Below are 18671 nucleotides of genomic sequence, written 5' to 3'. Positions count from 1 at the left end.
AAAGAAAAGAATAATATCCAGACAACAGCAAAGTTCTGTTGCTGTTGTGGTACCTGGCACCATTTTTTCTATTAGCCTCTTAATCATCATCTGGAAAGAGAACATTCTAGAGTAATATCATTAAATGTAGCTCTGATAAAGCACGGTCCCTACTATGTATCATAAAGCAGGTACTAGATATTTTACATTCATAGAGGTATGATACAGTACCGTCCTACATCAATAATACTAGATTCAGTTTTGGTTTGAAATTTACTTTGTCTGCAAATAAGATGGCTCAAAGGTAGTTATTCTTAAACTGAATGAAATTTAACTACCAAGAAACTTCACCTTCTCTGAGACAAATATGTATGGCGCATGGGTGAGCCCCATAGAGCCTTTAGAGAAAGGTTGGGCTGCAATGAATTGTCTCTACGTAAAGTCCCCAAGGATGACCATATAGGTGTCATTCTGTCTAAGGACAGAGCCAACGCCATCACTTGAAATCAAGCACTTGGCTAATGTGTGGTTATTGGTTCTTGGAAACCAAGACAGAGAGGAATGAGAGAGAGAAAAAAATTATATAAGCTAGAGAAGGCATGGTGCCTTCAAGCAACTGGGGGAAAAGCATTGTTGATAAAGCTTTGTGTTTTGTTTTGTGTGTGTGTGTGTGTGTGTGTGTGTGTGTGTGTGTGTGTGTACATGTAGGTATCTGGAAATACAAGCAAAAACTGCAATGAGATCTCATATATCGTGGAATAATGTTTAGATGTCATCTATTCTATTAGTAACTGGAGGTGTCTGCAGGTTCTTAGTCAGGTTACAGTATGACCAGATTTACTTTCTAGGGGAGGAAAAAATGACAGCCATCCTCTCACCTTGCCAGATCTTCTAAACATCTTTTGGATGGCCAACATGAGATTTGGGCAAATCACCAGCAACTACTAGTACTGTAAGAAGCTTTAAAAGTAATCAAAGCTTCAGAAGGGGTAAAAGGTACCCTAGCAAAGTGAAACCATTGCACTCGATGGGGTTGTCGTGATGCCTACATTGTTTAGCTGTAAAATGCCCCCCAAATATCTCATGTGTGTAAAAAGGGACTGGGTCTTGATTATCACTGATTATTGTGCTGGTGGAGGTGGTGGATTACACCAGATGTGACCTGCAAAGCGCATCTCTCTCTCTCTGGCTCCTCCCTCCTCTCCCTGCTTCCTGGCTGTGGTGATGTGAGACGTTTTGCTTCTCTGTGTCTTTATATCATGCCACTTCTGTCCTGAACTGAAACCAAGACCAAAATAAGCCCCTGCTCCTTTCACTGTGAGTGCTGACAGCTTGTGCTGGTGACAGGAAGCTAAGGCAATGCTTTGTAGGCTCAGGTTTTTACAGATGTGAGCCACATACAGATCGGAAAGTGTTCCTTTTCTTCTACCTCCTAAGGGATGAGGCAGCATTTTCTTCTTCCCCTCCAGAGCCACCAGGCCAATAAAATAAAATCACTCAACAATTCTCCAGCAGCAGCCAAGTTAAAAGAAAACCAAAGCGACTAACAGGCAGGGGACATACGAAGTGACACAGGAGGGATCCCAGCATCCATGGTTACCTTGTATTCCGAGGGAGGTGACATCAGAGAAAGCAAGTGTGGCACCCAGCTCAAGAAGCAACTTATTGCAGGGTTAGTAACTGTGGCAAGGAACATAGAGAACATGTGAGTTAGGAAACAGCAGATCCTTATTCAACCCAGCTCTGACTTTTGATTGGCAAATTTAATTCACTGAGGTTTCTATGTAACTATCAATACTGAAGTGCTTACTAACGTCTTGTTTTTTATTATTTTATGCCAATCTTATGATTATTTGGATCCTCCTTCCCTCTCTTATTGTTTTCCTTTGTGTACCACAGAATGTTTTGCAGTGATATGTTTTGATTCCTCTCTCTCTTTTGCATGTGTGCTATAGGTATCATCTTTGTGGTTGCCCTGAGGCTTGCATAAAATCTGACGTAACCAGCACTCAGTTTTAAACGGATAGCAACTTAAATTCAGTCACCTACCCAAAAATCTATAGCTTTACTTTTCCCTCATGACATGTTATGTTAGTGATGTCACAATTTACATAGCTTATACATCAATTAGCATATTTTATAGTTATATTCTTAATGCTTTTGTCTTGTAACTCTTAAAATAAAATTAAACATTATTTACACACCAGCCTGAGTATAGTATTATCTCTCTGCATCTCTCCATACATATCTAGAAAATGTATGTGTGCTTTTACCAGTGAGTTTTATACTTTCATATCTTCTAGTTACTATCTTTTCAATTCAAAGAACTTCACAGTTTCTTCTTACATAGCTAAGTGGCCATGAATTCCATCAGCTCATGTTTTCTAGGAAAATCTACCTCTCACTTATTTTAAAATAGGTTTTTCCAGACACAGGGTTAACAGCTTCTGGGGTGGAGTTTCAGCACTGAGACAGTCTCCTGATCATGCAGAACCATGCCAGCTGCTGTGAACCACCTGTCCCCTTTCCCTGTTGTCAGAGCACTGAGAGGTGCCCTGTGGGGGGTGCATGAGCTGTGTGTGGGCATTCCCGTCTGTGGCACCCTAATACAGAACAGGCCTGAGATGTGTATTTCTTCCCTTTCTGACAGATCTCCCTTGTAGTACTTACAGCTTTATTTGGTTGTCTATATTTCCCTATCTGGTGTGTGTGTGTGTGTGTGTGTGTGTGTGTACCATAAACGTTGGTGTAATTTTTCATTTTACCAAGCAAATTCTCCTGTGCTAGCAGTGCTGCTCTGAACGTATAAAAGAGCTGAGATTGTCTTTCAGATGAGGTCGGGCACATTCAGGGCTGTATGACCTTAGTCTGAGCTTCTCTTTCAGAGACTCCCTACACGTCCAGGGTAGTGTCTGCCATGCCTCTTCTGCCCTCCCTCCCTTTTCCCGCTTCCCTCAATTTCAAATAAATTGTCTTTTTTGTCGGGGGGCGGGTAACAGGCATCGAACTCGGGTCCTTGCGCTTGCAAGGCAGGCCACCGAACCGCGGAGCTAAATCCCCGGCCCTAAATTGTCTTTTTTATTTTTAAAAAAAGTGCAAAACATTATCTCCTTCCAGTGATATGTGCCTCTAGAAAGATTTTGCTTGGTTTGTGGCAATCTCCAGTGTCTATAAGGATTTATTTATTGTCACTTTTCAGATTTCACCTTTTGTCAAAATGAGAAATCTCTTTTCTAATTTTACTCTGCTATGTACTTCCCAGGAATGTACCTTACCCAGAATGTACTTACAGAATATCTTTGTAGTCCTAAATTAAACTCATTGTTTATAATTATTTTAATTTCTAGCATTAATGACAAACTTTCCTCAATACTATTGATTCTTATCTTAAGGTAAACCTAGTTATATCCTGTCCTTGTATCTCATAAGGGCAGCAAAATTAAAGTCCCACAGGTTCATGGCAGTGTTCATAAAAGAACTTCTGGAAAAAAAAGAGGTCATAGGGCTCCTGATTCTTTTCCAAATGATCTCTTTTAAAAATTATTTCCGTACCTTTATTATAACCAAACACTCTTTCGTATTGCTGTTACTAAGAGCTTCCCTTCTATGTATGAAAAGCTCAGTGTCCTCTATCCCATCCCCAAACCACCTCAGAAAAGGTACCTTTTTTCTTTTCTTTCTTTTTTGTTTTGAAGATACACCATGATGTTTTCATTAGACAGAATTTTCCATAAAACATTTTGATTAATGAAGGGTGATGAAAACATATGCTGAATGTTTAAGTTTAAAAGTTCCTACAGTAGTGGGCCGGGGATTTAGCTCAGCGGTTCGGTGGCCTGCCTCTCAAGCGCAAGGACCCGAGTTCGATCCCCGGTACCAAAAAAAAAAAAAAGTTCTTACAGTAAAAGACACCATGCCATTAATTTCCCTTCAGTCTTCAAAATATTCCCCTCACTTCAGTCACACTTACCTGTCATTCTTGGCAATGTGTCTTTTACGGTATGATCTTTGATACTTTATTTGGCTCATAATTTCATAAATATAAAAAAATTTTCTTTATGAGATCAAGAAAACATCTTTTCCTTTCGAGTGGGCTAAGAATTTTTATCATAAATAGGCATTATTCTAACAAAAACATCTGGAATTTTTGAGAGCTTCTTTTACTGTCCTCCTTTAGTATATTAATGTGGTCATTCACACTAATTATCTTCAAATATTCACATTATCACAGCCACTAAAATTGACTCTTCCTTGTCAGGTCATCTCTTGTGTTATCAAAGGCCAGTGTTTGCTCTTCTTTACCTTTTCTTTCTTTTTGTGTTGGAGTTTATAACTTTATGGGCTATTGACTTGTTTCCTCACAGCCACAAACAGAAAAACTGAAAAATGAGTGTCCACACGTTATTGCATAACTTAAAATACATTTTTATCATTCTTATATATTTACACTGCAATAAATCTTTGGTGGATTTACACAAAACAGACTCATAGGTAGTAGAGGAAATTAATGTCATTAAAAATCTTTGTAAATCAAAATTCCAGGACCAAAACTGTTCACAATTAATTCTGTTACATTTTAAGAACTATCTCATACATATATCAACATGAATTTCCTCTCCTACCTATGAGTTTATGCATATCTTTTTTTTTTTTTTTTACTTTTCATAGTTTTTTTTTTGTTTGGGTTTTTGTTTTTTGTTTTTTGTTGGGTGTTTGTTTGTTTGTTTTGGTACTAGTGATTGAAGGCCGGTGGCGGAACCACTGAGCTAAATCTCTGGCTCAATAGCTCTAGATTTTTATTTTAATAATATTTCTATATTTAATATCCTATGTTGCTCATGGTATATTCCTATGGGGTTTTTAGTTCTGTATTAATAGTAGTAATATTATCATTTTTATTTTTTTTTTCTTTTTATTGAGTTTATTGGTACATTCTAGGTATAGTGTACAGTTACGTTCATTATTGGGATCCTGTACCTTTACATGACAGGTCTTGCTTCTCATTTTTTTCCCCTTGTCCCCGCCCTCCCTTCACCCCCCCTCCCCTCCCCATTTACAAACACTTTATTTCCATTTCTTCATTTTCTCATATTTTTTTTCTTTTCCCTTATTTCCTTTCCCCTACCCTTCCCACTTTCCCTACACGTTTAGCCCTTTTCTTCCTATTTCACATTGTTAATTATCTCATTAGAATCTTGTGTGCTATTATAGTTTTCCACACCAGAGAAACTATTCGATATTTACACATGTGTGATTTATTTCACTTAGGAGTATATCCTCAAAATGTATCCATTTTCCTGACTCTAATTTCTCATTTTTTATGGCTGAGTAGTATTCCATTTTATAGAAAAAAATACATCTTCTTTATCCAGTTTCCAACTGATGGGCAAATGGGCTGTTTCCATGTTTTAGCTATTACAAACTGTGCTGCTATAAACATAGGTGTGCATATGTCACTGATTTGAGTCTTTTAATTCTTTTGGAAAGATACCCAGCAGAGCCATGGCTGGGTCAAATGGAATCCCTAGTCCCAGCTCTTTGAGGTATCTCCATTATCATTTTTAATTCTTGATATCAGTTGACTGTTAATTTTTTTCAGTGAATCTCACAAGAGGTTAGTCACTTTTATTAAACCTAGCAAGAAACCAACCTGTGACTGTTCCTTTTTTATATGTTTATTTCTCATATTGATTTATTTTTATTTCCATCATATAGTTTCTTGTCTTGAAATGTCATACAATTATCTGAATTACATGATTATATCAGAAATAATCAACCTTTCTCCTTTTGTAAGGTACTGTGTATTGAGTGATTAATATCAGAAATAATCAACATATACACATTATATGTTCCAAACTATAACTTCCCTAAAGAAGCATTGTTTGACACCAAGTGTATACACTTTGATTTACAGAACCTTCCATATTGATCAAATCATATTTTCTACCTGAATTTGTGATTTTTCTTAGAAATACCCTTATTAATATCCCAGTACAGTTACATTTTTTGGCTGATTCATGGCTCACTATCACTCCTAAGTCAAAATGTTCTGAACACATACAATAGATTCTAAATAAATATAAATTTTCAGTCCTTTAAAGATATTGAGACATGCTGTAAGCCCAATATGTTGCAAATTTTCCCGTGTCCTGTGTTCAATTTTCAAAATCAACAGACAAAGTAGTACTGAAAGCATATTGAATCTTTATCACCTTATAGGCTTTTTTCTTTCTGCTATTGGATCATTTTATTTCCTCCATCTATCAGTCATCTGTACTGATGTATTTTCTATGTGGAACGATGCTACCACAGGTAGTCACTCAGCTCTGATTGTTTACAATTCTCAATAATGGCTGCTTAAATGTTTGGGAGAAGAAAAGGAATGTGAGAAATGATAAGGCTATTTTCTGTTCTATTTTTTTTTAAATGCACGTTGGAGACCTAAAGTTCAAGTGAATTCTATCCCTTATTATCCCTGTGGTTACTGCATGCAGATGAGAGGATACACAGGACACAGCCTCTGAAGGATGAGCCTTTTCCTGAAGGGGAAAGAGGCCACAGAATTTCAGTTCTACCATCCGACATTTTCCCTCATCCCATCTTTTTTTTTCATTTGATTTTATAGATATAAAAGATACCAGTATGAATGTGACAAAATTTTGTTAATCACAATAAAGCATAAATGCTTCTGAGTCTTGACATATATAGAAAAGCTTCCAGATGATTTAACTTTGCAGGGTATAACTGCAATATAGATGAATCAGGATATTTTCGATAGTCAGTATAACTTTATGATCTTAAAATTGAGTGGCTGTAGCATTACTTATACTTCTTTTTCATAAGCTCATTGAATGTGACTCATTAAATAACTCCTTTGTTATCTAATTAATCACTGAGATTGACCATCCAAAGCAGCCCACAGCCCCCCTTTGCAGCCATAATCCACAATAATGAGACAAAAGATATGGAGGAAAAGTACCTATGTCTGACTTCTGAACTATCATTTGAGGAAACTGGATGCCTGAATATCACACTAAAATCAAGTTTTCTATCACTATGAGATAATAAGTATTTGTTTACTAACACTCATGTCCCGGGAATTTCCAGGATCACTATGAGAGACCGATAGGGATAAAGTCTAGTCAGAGGATTTCTTAGGTGCTTCCAAAATAGAAAAGACACACAGATATCTCCACTATTGGCCTTTTTGACTGTGACAGTTCCAATAGTTTTATTTTTAAAATTATCTCATTTAGAAATGACAGCAAACCTGTGAACCAGTCACTGTTATACCACTGTTATTATGCCTATTGTTTTCAAGATATAGTAATTTTTTAAAAGGACAATTTTTATTTTTTTACTTTTTATTTTATTTTTTCAGCTTTAATTGAGTTTATTGGTGCATTTTAGGGATACAGTACAGTTACATTCATTGTTGGGATCTTGTACCTCTACATCATATGTCTTGATTCTCATTTTTTCCCCTTACCCCTGCCTTCCCTTTATCCCCTCCTCCCCTCCCCATCTACAACCACTTTATTTCCATCTTTTCATTATCTCACATTTTTTTCTTTTCCCTTATTACCCTTCCCCTACACATCCCACCTTCCCTACACCTTTAGCTCCTTTCTTCCCATTTCTAAATGTCAGTAGTCTTACTAGGATCTTCTGTATTATTGCAGATTATTCACACCAGAGAGACTATTCGGTATTTACACATGTGTGCCTTATTTGTTTCACTTAGGAGTATATCTTCAATATGTATCCAATAGATTCATTCATAAAAAGGACAATTGATGTACACAGAGTGGCTGTCTCAGGGAGGATGTGAAGCCATGATCCTGATTCTAGATATTTTCATTTAATCCCTATCTCCGAGCCTGCCCCCCAAATGTCTAGAATATTAGTTTGCTGGCGTCTGTGTGTGCTGCAGAGAGAACTGCTGTAACATGATTGTGTGGCCTTTCAGTGTGGATGTATTAAACACAGGGGGATGGGCTCGGCAGCCTTGAGCTGTTCAGAATGAAAGGCTGAATGGCCATCTGGCTTTTTTCTGTGCATCCCAGCAGACCACTTCCATACGCATCACCCATCGCATGGTGTTGTTTGACTGTCACACTGTGCTTCTGCTCACCCCTACTTCTCTCTGCCTGCCTCAGGGATCTAGCCTTGCACAGCCCTTGCAAGAGGAGCTGTTTCCCCTTGCTCCAATTGGACCCCCAAATGCTGACTGGCCAGGTGATTCCTTTGTACCAAATGATTAGAGACTCTTTGAAACAACATTAATGCTCAAAAAAAAAAAAGAGAGAGAGAGCTGGAATAAAAGGCAACCAGATAATTATTTGAAGGTAATAATTTGTTTAACATAGGAAGCAGTTGCGTATTTCTCGCAAGAGGCACTTCCCAATATTTCCTGCTATTTGATCGCATATGATGTTTAAAAGCTTAAAATATAACATTAAATATCATATATGAAATATCCCCACTACCAAACTTGAGATAGAGTCACTGTGAGATGAGAGAATACCAACATGATTCAGAAACCGCCAAACCTTCAGCCCACAGCTTTGCTCACTTTTAGAAACATTTTGTTTTCAGTTCCTTTGTTTTGAGGAGACAGTATGGCCAAGTGCTATCTTAAATTTCACTGATCGATGTGGTAGCTACTAGTCTCGTGAGTATTTAAATTAAATTTATAATTAAAAAATAAACTTGCAAGCGCAAGACCCAAGTTCAATCCCCAGTACCAATAATAATAATAATAATAATAATAATAATAATAATAATATAAAAATTCAGATTCTCTATCACCCTAGACACATTTCAACTGCTCAAGAGCCACAGGAGTTTACAGGCTGCTCTGTTGGACCACACAGATATAAATGCTCTACAGAAAAATTCTACTGGACAGGCCTGGTGTACAAAAGGAAGGTCAAACATGAGTTAGACACAGTGCCAAGAATATGTCACCGTTCTAAAATAATTGAATCTATAGATATTCTGGATTTTTATGCTTGGGAATCTGTCAGGGCTGTACTACAAGTTTTTTTCCCTGTAAAAACTCAGTAGGGCTGTCAAAAGCATCTTTACTAACCAACACATTTAGAAGAGAAAGAGGATGTTTATTTCCAAGAATTCCAGTGCATCAGGCTTTTGAAAAGTTTGCATCCCAGTGACAAAACCTAATAGCTATGTAAAGAAGAAAAGGACAAAATCACCAAAATCTCCTAAATTCACGATAGAAGAGCAGCAAATGATTAACAAGTTAAGAAAAGCTTGCCTTTTAAAACGATTGAGATTTCTTCCTACTTCATCTTTGAAAATTATTTTAATTTATTTAGATTTTCCTACACTAAAAAAAAAGCTTTTCATTTCATTAATTCATAGGCTGATCAACCTTTAATATTATAAATGCTATTAATATAAAAATTTTAACTGTCATTTATTATAAAATATACAGAGAGGAAAAAGAAGAGAACAAAGTAGAGCTTTTTTCAATGTTGCATTTTTGGCCATTTCTCTTGCTAAGTATACTTATTAAATCCAATAACTCATCTCTAGATTACTCCCAAGTTTTTCTTCCTTTCATCAATGATTTCTCTCCATTTCAAACCTGTTCTATTTGATTGTTCTATTATCCTATCCAGATCATTCAATAATAAATATGACTTTTTGCCTTCCTATTTAAGAAAAGCTCCAAATATTCTGTTTGAATAATCATGTCAATTACATATGTAATTTATTTCATACTTTCTTATTTATATTTCTTTTATCTGCTACTGACATTTTTATTAAGACACATTTCTAGATATATACCAATATGATATAAATTTTATTTAACTAAATCTTCTTATAGAGTCTCATAATTTTTATTGTCTAGTATTAATTCTTGATATCAGTTTTAAATGTTTTTATCTTGCTTACTGATCTTTCATTTTTTTCCTTGATAATTTATGCCAGAAATGCATTAGTTTTAATTAATCCCTTGAAAGGATTTTGCTTGATCTATCTCCATTTTTTATGTTTATTTTTCTTTAACTCACTGCTTTTATCTTTATTATTTGCCAAATTGTTTTCTTTTGTTTTAACTTGCTTTTTAAACTAGGATTTGATGGTTGTATCATAAATTTAGACTATTCCACTCTAAAATAAAAGCTTAGTCTCTACTATTCCCCAAGAACAACTTTTTTTTTTCTCATTGAGTTTATTGGTACTTTTTAGGTATACAGTACAGTTACATTCATCATTGGGATCTTGAACCTTTACATGACAGGTCTTGGCTCTCATTTTTTTCCCCATGCCTCTGCCCTCCCTTCACTCCTCCTCCCTTCCCTATTTACAAAAACGTTATTTCCAGTTTTTCATTTTCTCGTATTTTTTTTCTTTTCCCTTATTTCCCCTACCCTTCCCACAGGAACAACTTGATTTAGCAAACAAGATTTTATTCTTTGGAATTAAATACTAAGTTAAATATTTGAAATTTTATAAGTTCAAACAATCACATAAAGAAAATGAAATCATGATCACTTCTCAAAAATACAGAAAATTACGTGATAAAATTCAGTTTTCTCTCAGTAAGTGCTCTTGGAAAAACAGAAAATTATCAATCTAAAAACAATATCTACAAAGGAAAAAATAGTCACATGTGTGCAAATTAAAATTTAATACTTGCAAGGTGTATGTATGGCAGAGAATAGGTAATGAAAGTCTGTGGTGTCACAATACAGAAAGGTGAAAGAAAGGAAGGGAAACAAAGGGTCTCCATGAATTAAACCAGCAAAGAAAATTAAAAGCCTGGGTCACACTGGGGGCAGTGGTTTATTAAAGCAGGAAGACTGGAAGGAGGCTGCAGCTTCTACACATTCGGAGGTGTCATTAGAAATGACAAGAAGGGAAGACATCTGAAAAGCACTAAGCAGTTTCACATAAGAAAGGCTTCCCGTTAATTCCTTTCTGGAGAAAAGCGTATCCAGTTTAAGCCATAGAATTTCGAGAAAAGAGACCAAGAAAACTGCTGTCTTGTCAACAGATCATGTAAAATTTCCAGCTTGAGGGTCTCTGATTAAAAAAAAAAAAAAAACGTAGACATGAATAGGCATAATGTGGAATGAATGGGGGAAGGCATTCATATTTATGAATGAAATGTTACAGAAGCTACAAGATGAACTGCTAAAGCAAGGGGAAAACAAGGATTCTGATTTTTACAAATATATGAAAAATAAATAAAATCGTGACCGAAATTAGACGGGACCCAATTAACACCTCCTCCCGAAGAGAAGAGGAGGCGAGGAGGGTTAGGGCTTGCCGAAGAGTACAGCGGGACAGCGGCAGAAGCCAGAGAATGGCGGACGTTGAGCTCACGAACAAAAGATATGACAAATTGCTCATTTGAAGTACAGCCGGGTAGTAGGTAAGCACTGTTTGTGTAGGAAGTGTCCGCCACCCTGCGTGTGCTAATATGGAGGTAGGAACAAATAGTTTCAGGGCGCTGAGAGGTCGGGGGAAGAAAAAAAATGTTGCACTACTTCTCTTTTCTTCCAGAAACCCGCAAACCAAGCTCAAGACTCAGGAATCAAGCCCCAAAAAGGTAGACATATTGGAGCAATTCTGAAAGCTTTCCTGGGGGCAGAAAGTGTCATGGAAGAGTCTGCAGCTCCCTCGGGAGGCCAGCGGGATGCTGGGGCCCAGGCAGGTGCTGAGGCGGCGTGGGAGGGTGTATCTCCACCCGGCCTCCCCGGGCCTGAGGCCTCCGCGGCATCTCGGGAGACAATTCCTGCTTCCGTGCCTTTGGCAGCAGGCCCAGCGACCCTGCGTGTGGCTGCGGGTCCTGTGCAACCCCGCACGGCGGGCTCCAGGCCCACCCAGTCCTCAGGGGGCGGGGCCAGGCCCGGTTCTCTGCCAGAGAGGAGCAGCGGCAGCTGGACCAAGCAAATCCTCTGCAGGTATTATCTGCATGGGCAGTGCAAGGAGGGGGAGACCTGCCGCTACTCCCATGACCTCTCTAGGCGGCAGATGTCCAGGGAGTGCCATGCTTCCCCTACCCGGGCCTCTTTAGACAGAGGACCCAGCGCGGCTGTGCAGAGCCAGCCTCCGACTCAGGAAGAGCCGGAAGGCCCCGCCTCTGCATCCTCAAGCTCCTTGCCTCTGATTGGCTCGGCTGCTGCAAGGGGTTTCTTTGAAGCCGAGATGCGCTATGTAGGACCTGAAGCTGCCGGCGGAGGAGCAGGTGCAGAAGGCTGGGTGGGTGCTGTTGAGTTTGTACCTGGGCAGCCCTACCGCGGTCGCATGGTCCTTTCACAGGCTCCCCTGGCTCCCGTGGCTCCCCTGGCGCCCCCGGCTCCCCTGGCTCCCCTGGCTCCTCTGGCTCCCCTGGTTCCCCTGGCTCCCCTGGCTCCCCTGGTTCCTCTGGCTCCCCTGGTTCCCCTGGCTCCTCTTGCTCCTCTGGCTCCTCTCCCGAGCCCAAGCCCGATGGTAGCAAGAGGGCAGATGGCTGTGGGCATGTGGATGCCACTTTGCCGCTATGCTGCCAGGGGTCAGTGCTTGTATGGGGAGAGCTGTGCGTTCCTCCATGGTGATATGTGCGACATGTGTGGGCTGCAGGCCTTGCACCCTTTGGATACTGCCCAGAGGGAAGCCCATATAAGGGCCTGCGTTGAAGCACACGAGAGGGATATGGAACTCTCGTTTGCTGTGCAGCGCAGCATGGACAAGGTGTGTGGCATCTGCATGGAGGTTGTCTATGAGAAAGTCGAGCCTAGCGACCGCCGCTTTGGCATCCTTTATAGCTGCAACCACACCTACTGTCTTACCTGTATTCGCACATGGAGAAGTGGCACACAGTTTGAGAACAGGATCAGTAAATCCTGTCCTCAGTGCAGGGTCTCCTCCAGCTTTGTCATTCCCAGTGAGTTCTGGGTGGAGGATGAGGAGGAGAAGGCGAAGCTTATTCAGCAGTATAAGGAGGGAATGAAACACAAGGCCTGCAGGTATTTTGCTGAGGGCAGGGGTCACTGTCCATTTGGCGAGAACTGTTTTTACAAGCACGAGTACCCTCGGGGCCGGGGAGGTCAATATCCCAGGCCAGATGGTGGATCATCCAGCGCATACTGGCATCAAGTTCTGGAGCCAGTGAGGGTGCAAGAGCGCCCCAGGCTCTTTAAGAGCAGTAAAAAGGAGCTCGTCGCACTTCGCCTGGCAAATCTGTTGCTTAAGAAGTTTCTCGCGCTGAGAAACAGTATTACTTTCCCTGATGACCAGTGGCTCTTGCTTTATTATCAGCTAGAAGAGTATTTCCATTTGAATCTGTAGCCTCACTCTGTGGCGTGTGGTATAGTCTCGTGAGGCTCGGCTGTCTTGTTACCTGTTCGCCCTTTATTGACTGACACATGTATTGCTTTCAGGGCTTTTGAGGCAATCTTTATGCAGTGTTTCTCTCTGTTTTCCTGTGTATTTCCCCTTTATTCTCTCTGTAGTATTATGGTATTTTACTGTGTTAAAAAACAAAAAGCCCTTAAAACTATTGTTGGATGAAATTAATATTGCTGTCAGATGGCTTGTCTTGTCGTGTCTGTTTTCAGAAGGATTCGCTCAGTTCTAGTCCAGTGTTTACAGAGTTTCCACACTCATTGTGAAATCCTTCAAAAGTAAATGTGACAGGGTGAAAGATGTCTTAATTATAAGCTTTTTGCTACAATAGCCTTAAAAAGTGGACCCTTGCAGGCCCTTGCAGCTGCTGTTTGTTTACATGCCTGTGTTTGTCCTTCTTTCCCTTTCAAGTGCACTTGTTAACTTGTGGTTATATTGTGATTTCTGCTTTACTTGAGCAAAACCAGAAGCATTTCTTTACATGTTTTTATCCTGTTTAGCTTAATGTGAAATTATTTATATTTGAAAGTATATATTTGAGAATTATATATATATATAATATAAAATGTGCATTTATGTGGATTAAAGTTATGTATTTGAAAAATATTCAAGAGAATATATATGCCATACCATATATGTTTATGTAATTAAAATAAATGCAAAGCTGAAAGCTGAAGGTCAAAGGCTAGCATTGTGGGCTGTTGTGTGAATAGTGTGGATACTTTCTCTACCTATGCACAGATATCAGTGACCATCAGCTATTCAAAATGTTATAGCCAAATGTAGCAAACATAGCACTTAAGGGACTTAGAAATTATGACCTTGCTAATTTCTGTGACACTGATAGCTTACTCTGCTATTATAAATACTGAAGTGCTTGTTCCAGCACAGCAAATTTTGGGCTCAGATACACAATTTTTTGCATTCAGTATTTTATAAATATCTACCAAGATAGCAGTTTCTAGATTTTCCAAGGAAGGGGGTTTGGCAGAAATTTTCATTATAAAATAGACAAGATTATAAAAGGGCAAACAATAAAAATGCTGAAACAAGAATACAAGATTGGAGAGATACAAGAATGCTAAATAGTAAGGAGCAAAACCTAAATACACTTGATCTTAGCCAAAAGGCTGAGAAGCGATGCCAAAGCTAAATAAAATATTAACACAGAAAAATTATAATACAGATGTACCAGAATTCAATTAAATAAAACAAATTTAAAACCTTAAAAGATTATCAGACTTTCTTAAAATTAAAATGAAATGATCCATTTTAAAATGCACATGCACAGTACAAAAAATACAAAAGCATTAAAATAAGATGGGAAAATTAACAAGATAGATACTGTGACTCTTTAGCAGAGACAAAGTGTATACAGGATAAATACTTATGGAGATAAAGAGGAATGATGCTTAAACATGAGATTAAAGCTGGGGATGGAGCTCATTGGCATAGTGCTTGCCTGGCATACACAGGGTCCTCGGTTCCATTTTATTCGGGCACCAAATAAAATTATTAAATTATAATTCACCAGGAATATGTAACTATTCAAATTTTGTACTCATATATCATCACACCAGATATACGCATTAATAATTGACAACAATAGAAAAAACAGAAATTCAATTCCCTAGTGAACAATTTCAGTAAATCTTTTAGTAATCGAATAAGCAAAGAAAGAATGTAAGATTATTGAACAGCACAGTTTTAATCACTTACCTAGTTGACTTGTGCAGAATACTGTGTGCACCTGCGGATACACTTCCTGTGGCTGATAGCTGAAAATGTGCTGGGAGCCTCTGTCCCAGGACATTCTTACTGCTCTGACTAGCGATAAAAGCTAGCACATTTACAGAATTTATACCACGTGGCAAGCATACTTCAAAGTATGATTTAATTGTCAAAACTACTGTGTGTGGTACTTGATATAATTTTTCTCATGCTGATGAGGTAAATAATAATGTAGCAAGTTTACCACAGTAATAATGTAGCAAGTTTACTTTGCCCTTGTATGATCCATAAGTAAAGATTCCTAGAAAGAATGAAGCCCAGATAATTTTTTTTTCCCCATAACACTTGAGCTCACTCTTCAGCCTCTACCCCCAAATACATATCTGGGAACAGATGGAGCAGCTGCGTATAGCTACTGGAGAGGTATGTGGAGCCTTTTAAGTATGGGTGGTTCAGGCAGAGGGGCCCAGGGGTGCATAAATAAGCTCCCACTGAATGACGGAGACTTAGAACTTCTGTCTGTCTTCTGTCAGACTCAGTATGTCTCAGCCCATATACTGTTATACTGTCTCTCCTTTATGTAATCTCTAGTTCCCTGCGTAAGGGCCCCAGCCTGTCTCCCTGGGATTTCTGCCATATTCCTTGCCATCTTGATAGTTTACCAATCGAGAGACCCTGGACATCTGCATCATTCCCATCCTTGCAGAGGAAATAGGTCTCAGATGAAACAAAAAATGGAACCAGATAGGACACTTTCAGTGATTATGTTGTCAGTAGAATCTCAAGAGCTCTGGTTCAGGCCTGGGGATGTAGCTCAGTGGCACCACACCTGCCTGGCAAGCACAAGGTCCTCGGTTCAATTCCTGGTACCAAAATAACACAAAGCTCTGCTAAATACTACACTATCAGGGCGGGGATTTAAAGCTGAGCTTGAAAAACGCTGGAAATTTTCTCCTAATGTACACTGCCCAATCACATGAGATATCAGATTTTTATTCATTTTCTTGAGCCATGGGGGGATACAGTGGAATTAAGGTTAATAGAAGACATGTCTTGGGAGACATATAAGGACAATTAAAATCCAGACTCTGCTTCTTATCATAATTCATTCTAGGGAAATTATTTAAAATGTCCTCAGTTTGTTCATCTGAGAAATGGGTGTAACACTGCCTGCTTTGCAGGATTATGGTGAGGGCCGAGTATAATAATGGACAGGAGATTTGAAACAAGTCATATGTTTAAAGCGGCAAATATCAAAGTGGAATCTGTGTGTTTATGGAGCTAAGAAGCAGTTACCCAAGAATTACTATTTCAGCAAGTTTTTCTTTTTTCTGACTTCTTGGAATTTGTGTTAAGGTAGCAGTATCATTTTATGATTATGTTTGTAGACAAAGAGCATAGTACATAGTAGCCTCACTCATAGTTTCAAAAATATCATGTATTTTTCAGCCAAAATCACACAGGCTAAACATATGCTATTCAGTTAAATATTTAAAAAAAAATAAATGAAATATGCAGAAGAAATGTACATTGTTTGTGGAAGACACCTATTTGAGGAAAAATAACAAATAAGATGATCTTTTTAAAAAATGGGATTTCTGATTCCCCCATCTGCTTCTTCAGAAAGACCTCAGATCACAGATGTCCCTGCCACAAGCCTGCATGAAGGGCTCACATCTGCTTTCCTCCGAAGGAGGAGGGGCCACCCCTGCTGCAGAGTGGAACCAAAGAGCCTTTGGCGTCCAAAGTTCATTCTCTGCCACCCGAGACCCTGACTCAGAGAGTCAGCCCCGGGGTCCTTCCAGTGTCTCTCCAGCTACGACAGAAAAGGCCCAGTGAAGCAAATTCAAATCGCTTATGCTTTGCATGTCTGCATTTGGTGGAGGTGCACGCCTGCAAACGGTGCAGGAAGTTTACACAGGAGTCACACTCCTTGAAGACGCAGAAACCACTTTGTCTTACGGCTCACGTGTCGTGACATCGGTTCACTGAATTTCACTGATGTCAAGGGAAATACTTCCACGCCACACTTAATGCCGACGTGCTCTTCCATTCTGCACCGTTTAAACACCCTGAGAGTGTGGTTTCTATTTCCACAGCCAGAGGCGAACTAGAATGTACTGTGGGATGGAGTGGAGGTGGGGCTGGAAAAGGAAATGTTTAGGGAAAAATCCAGGACTGGTGCAAGAAAGTGTGTTTATGCATGTCACAATTTTCAGCACAAAAACATACAGTATTACTTTCCCCAGTATTGATTCAACATTAACAACAAAAAAATTGACTGTGTAAGAAATCACAGTGAAACTGTTAATTAAACTGAGAAATGAAAAGAAGTATGTACATTTCCTGATGTCGATACAAAAAAAGTCACTACCACTTGATAAAATGATGAATTCAAATTCATTTACCAGGATATATGATAATAAAAAATTACAAATACTGTAACCTACAGAATACTGCTGGCTGCAGGCAGTATAAAACTCTCCATTTTAAAGACTCATATATATTGTCTAGAAGAAAATAATATAATTAAATAAATACCTCTGAAAATTTAAAGACTGCAGCATGAAGTAAACACATGCAACTGTAATAAACAAAAGGAATTAAGGAAGATTAAAGCAAAAATTAGTGAATCAGACAGTGGAGATATGAAGGCTGATCTGTGGAAAAAAGGATAAACCACTAATTTAGTAAAAAGTATGATAAAGTTCAATTTAAAAAGTAAATAATGAGTAGGGATGAAATTATACTGAAGAAATGAAAATTGGTATACCTGAGGCAAATAAACTGAAAATATAAATGAAATTTAAATTTTTCATCATGAGCATGATTTTTTAAACAGCAATCCAGAAGCTAAAGTTAAATCTATATAAACCAATTACTAATTAAAAAATTGAAGAAAGCTGTAAGGGATGTATCCTTACACACACACACACACACACACATATACACACACACGCACACACACACACCAGCAGGTGATACAGTATCTGTTCCAGACATTGATGACTAAATTTAAATATATTAAAATAGTATATAAACGGTTTTAATCCATTCAGTCTGGTCTAGCATAAACTAGTAGAGACTGGGAGGCTTATAAAAGAAATTTCTCAACATTCTGAGAGCAAGGAATTAGATCAAAGCATGAGTGATTTTATGTCTGTTAAGGTCTTACCCATTTAGCCTTTTTTTCCATTTAACCATGATGAAACACTATTTTAGTGACTTACAAAGAATGTCACAGTAAAGTGACATTCTACATAGTGCTTGTTTAAATACTATATTCTATTAAATAACATTACTTTAAATTTCCTCCAGAAAAATCTGTTGGCATTTCTTAAAAGTCTGTCAGATTTGAGGGAAATTCCACATTAGGACAAATCTGTCTTAAACACAAATGATCTTGAGAATTTTAATTTGAAGATGTGACTTTTTTTTAGCATATTTCATAGAAATACTATTTCTTACTCTTTTATGATGCTTAGTGTTTTATGGTAACAGAGACTGGGTAATTAAGAATAAGAATAAAAATAAAATGATTAAGAGCACCATCACATGGTAGGATGGGAGAGGTCACTGTTTCTGAGTTAGGGATT

The 18671-nt window shown here is 38.4% G+C and overlaps 1 protein-coding gene and 1 long non-coding RNA gene across 3 annotated transcripts in view; both read left to right on the top strand.

Moving 5' to 3' along the window:
- LOC117285174 overlaps positions 1-18671 on the top strand; it is a 34541-nt gene that overhangs the window by 4408 nt on the left and 11462 nt on the right. Inside the window, exon 2 of the long non-coding RNA XR_004516138.1 lies at positions 11521-11566. This is a non-coding gene — a long non-coding RNA (uncharacterized LOC117285174). The remainder of the gene's footprint in view (positions 1-11520; positions 11567-18671) is intronic.
- Mkrn3 (makorin ring finger protein 3) lies at positions 11617-13287 on the top strand. Of its 2 annotated transcripts, none has more exons than XM_010638236.1 (2): positions 11617-12271; positions 12362-13287. In XM_010638236.1, exons 1-2 carry the CDS (start codon positions 11617-11619, stop codon positions 13285-13287), a joined length of 1581 nt encoding a protein of 526 aa, XP_010636538.1. The 2 variants fall into 2 exon arrangements, with proteins under 2 accessions (XP_010636538.1, XP_033616886.1); XM_033760995.1 differs by having other exon boundaries at positions 11617-12308; positions 12438-13287.

Source organism: Fukomys damarensis, unplaced genomic scaffold, assembly GCF_012274545.1.
Source record: "Fukomys damarensis isolate Sample0158 unplaced genomic scaffold, DMR_v1.0_HiC HiC_scaffold_7, whole genome shotgun sequence".
Classification (NCBI taxonomy): domain Eukaryota; kingdom Metazoa; phylum Chordata; class Mammalia; order Rodentia; family Bathyergidae; genus Fukomys; species Fukomys damarensis.
The sequence above is the reverse complement of the archived record's forward strand: the minus strand, read 5'-3'. Positions and strand labels throughout refer to the sequence as shown.

Coding starts and splice junctions, on each gene's coding strand:
- Mkrn3 (XM_010638236.1), top strand. CDS start 11,617: ATGGAAGAGTCTGCAGCTCCCTCGGGAGGCCAGCGGGATGCTGGGGCC. Junction 12,272..12,361: donor CTACCGCGGTCGCATGGTCC/TTTCACAGGCTC, acceptor TGGTTCCCCTGG/CTCCCCTGGCTCCCCTGGTT.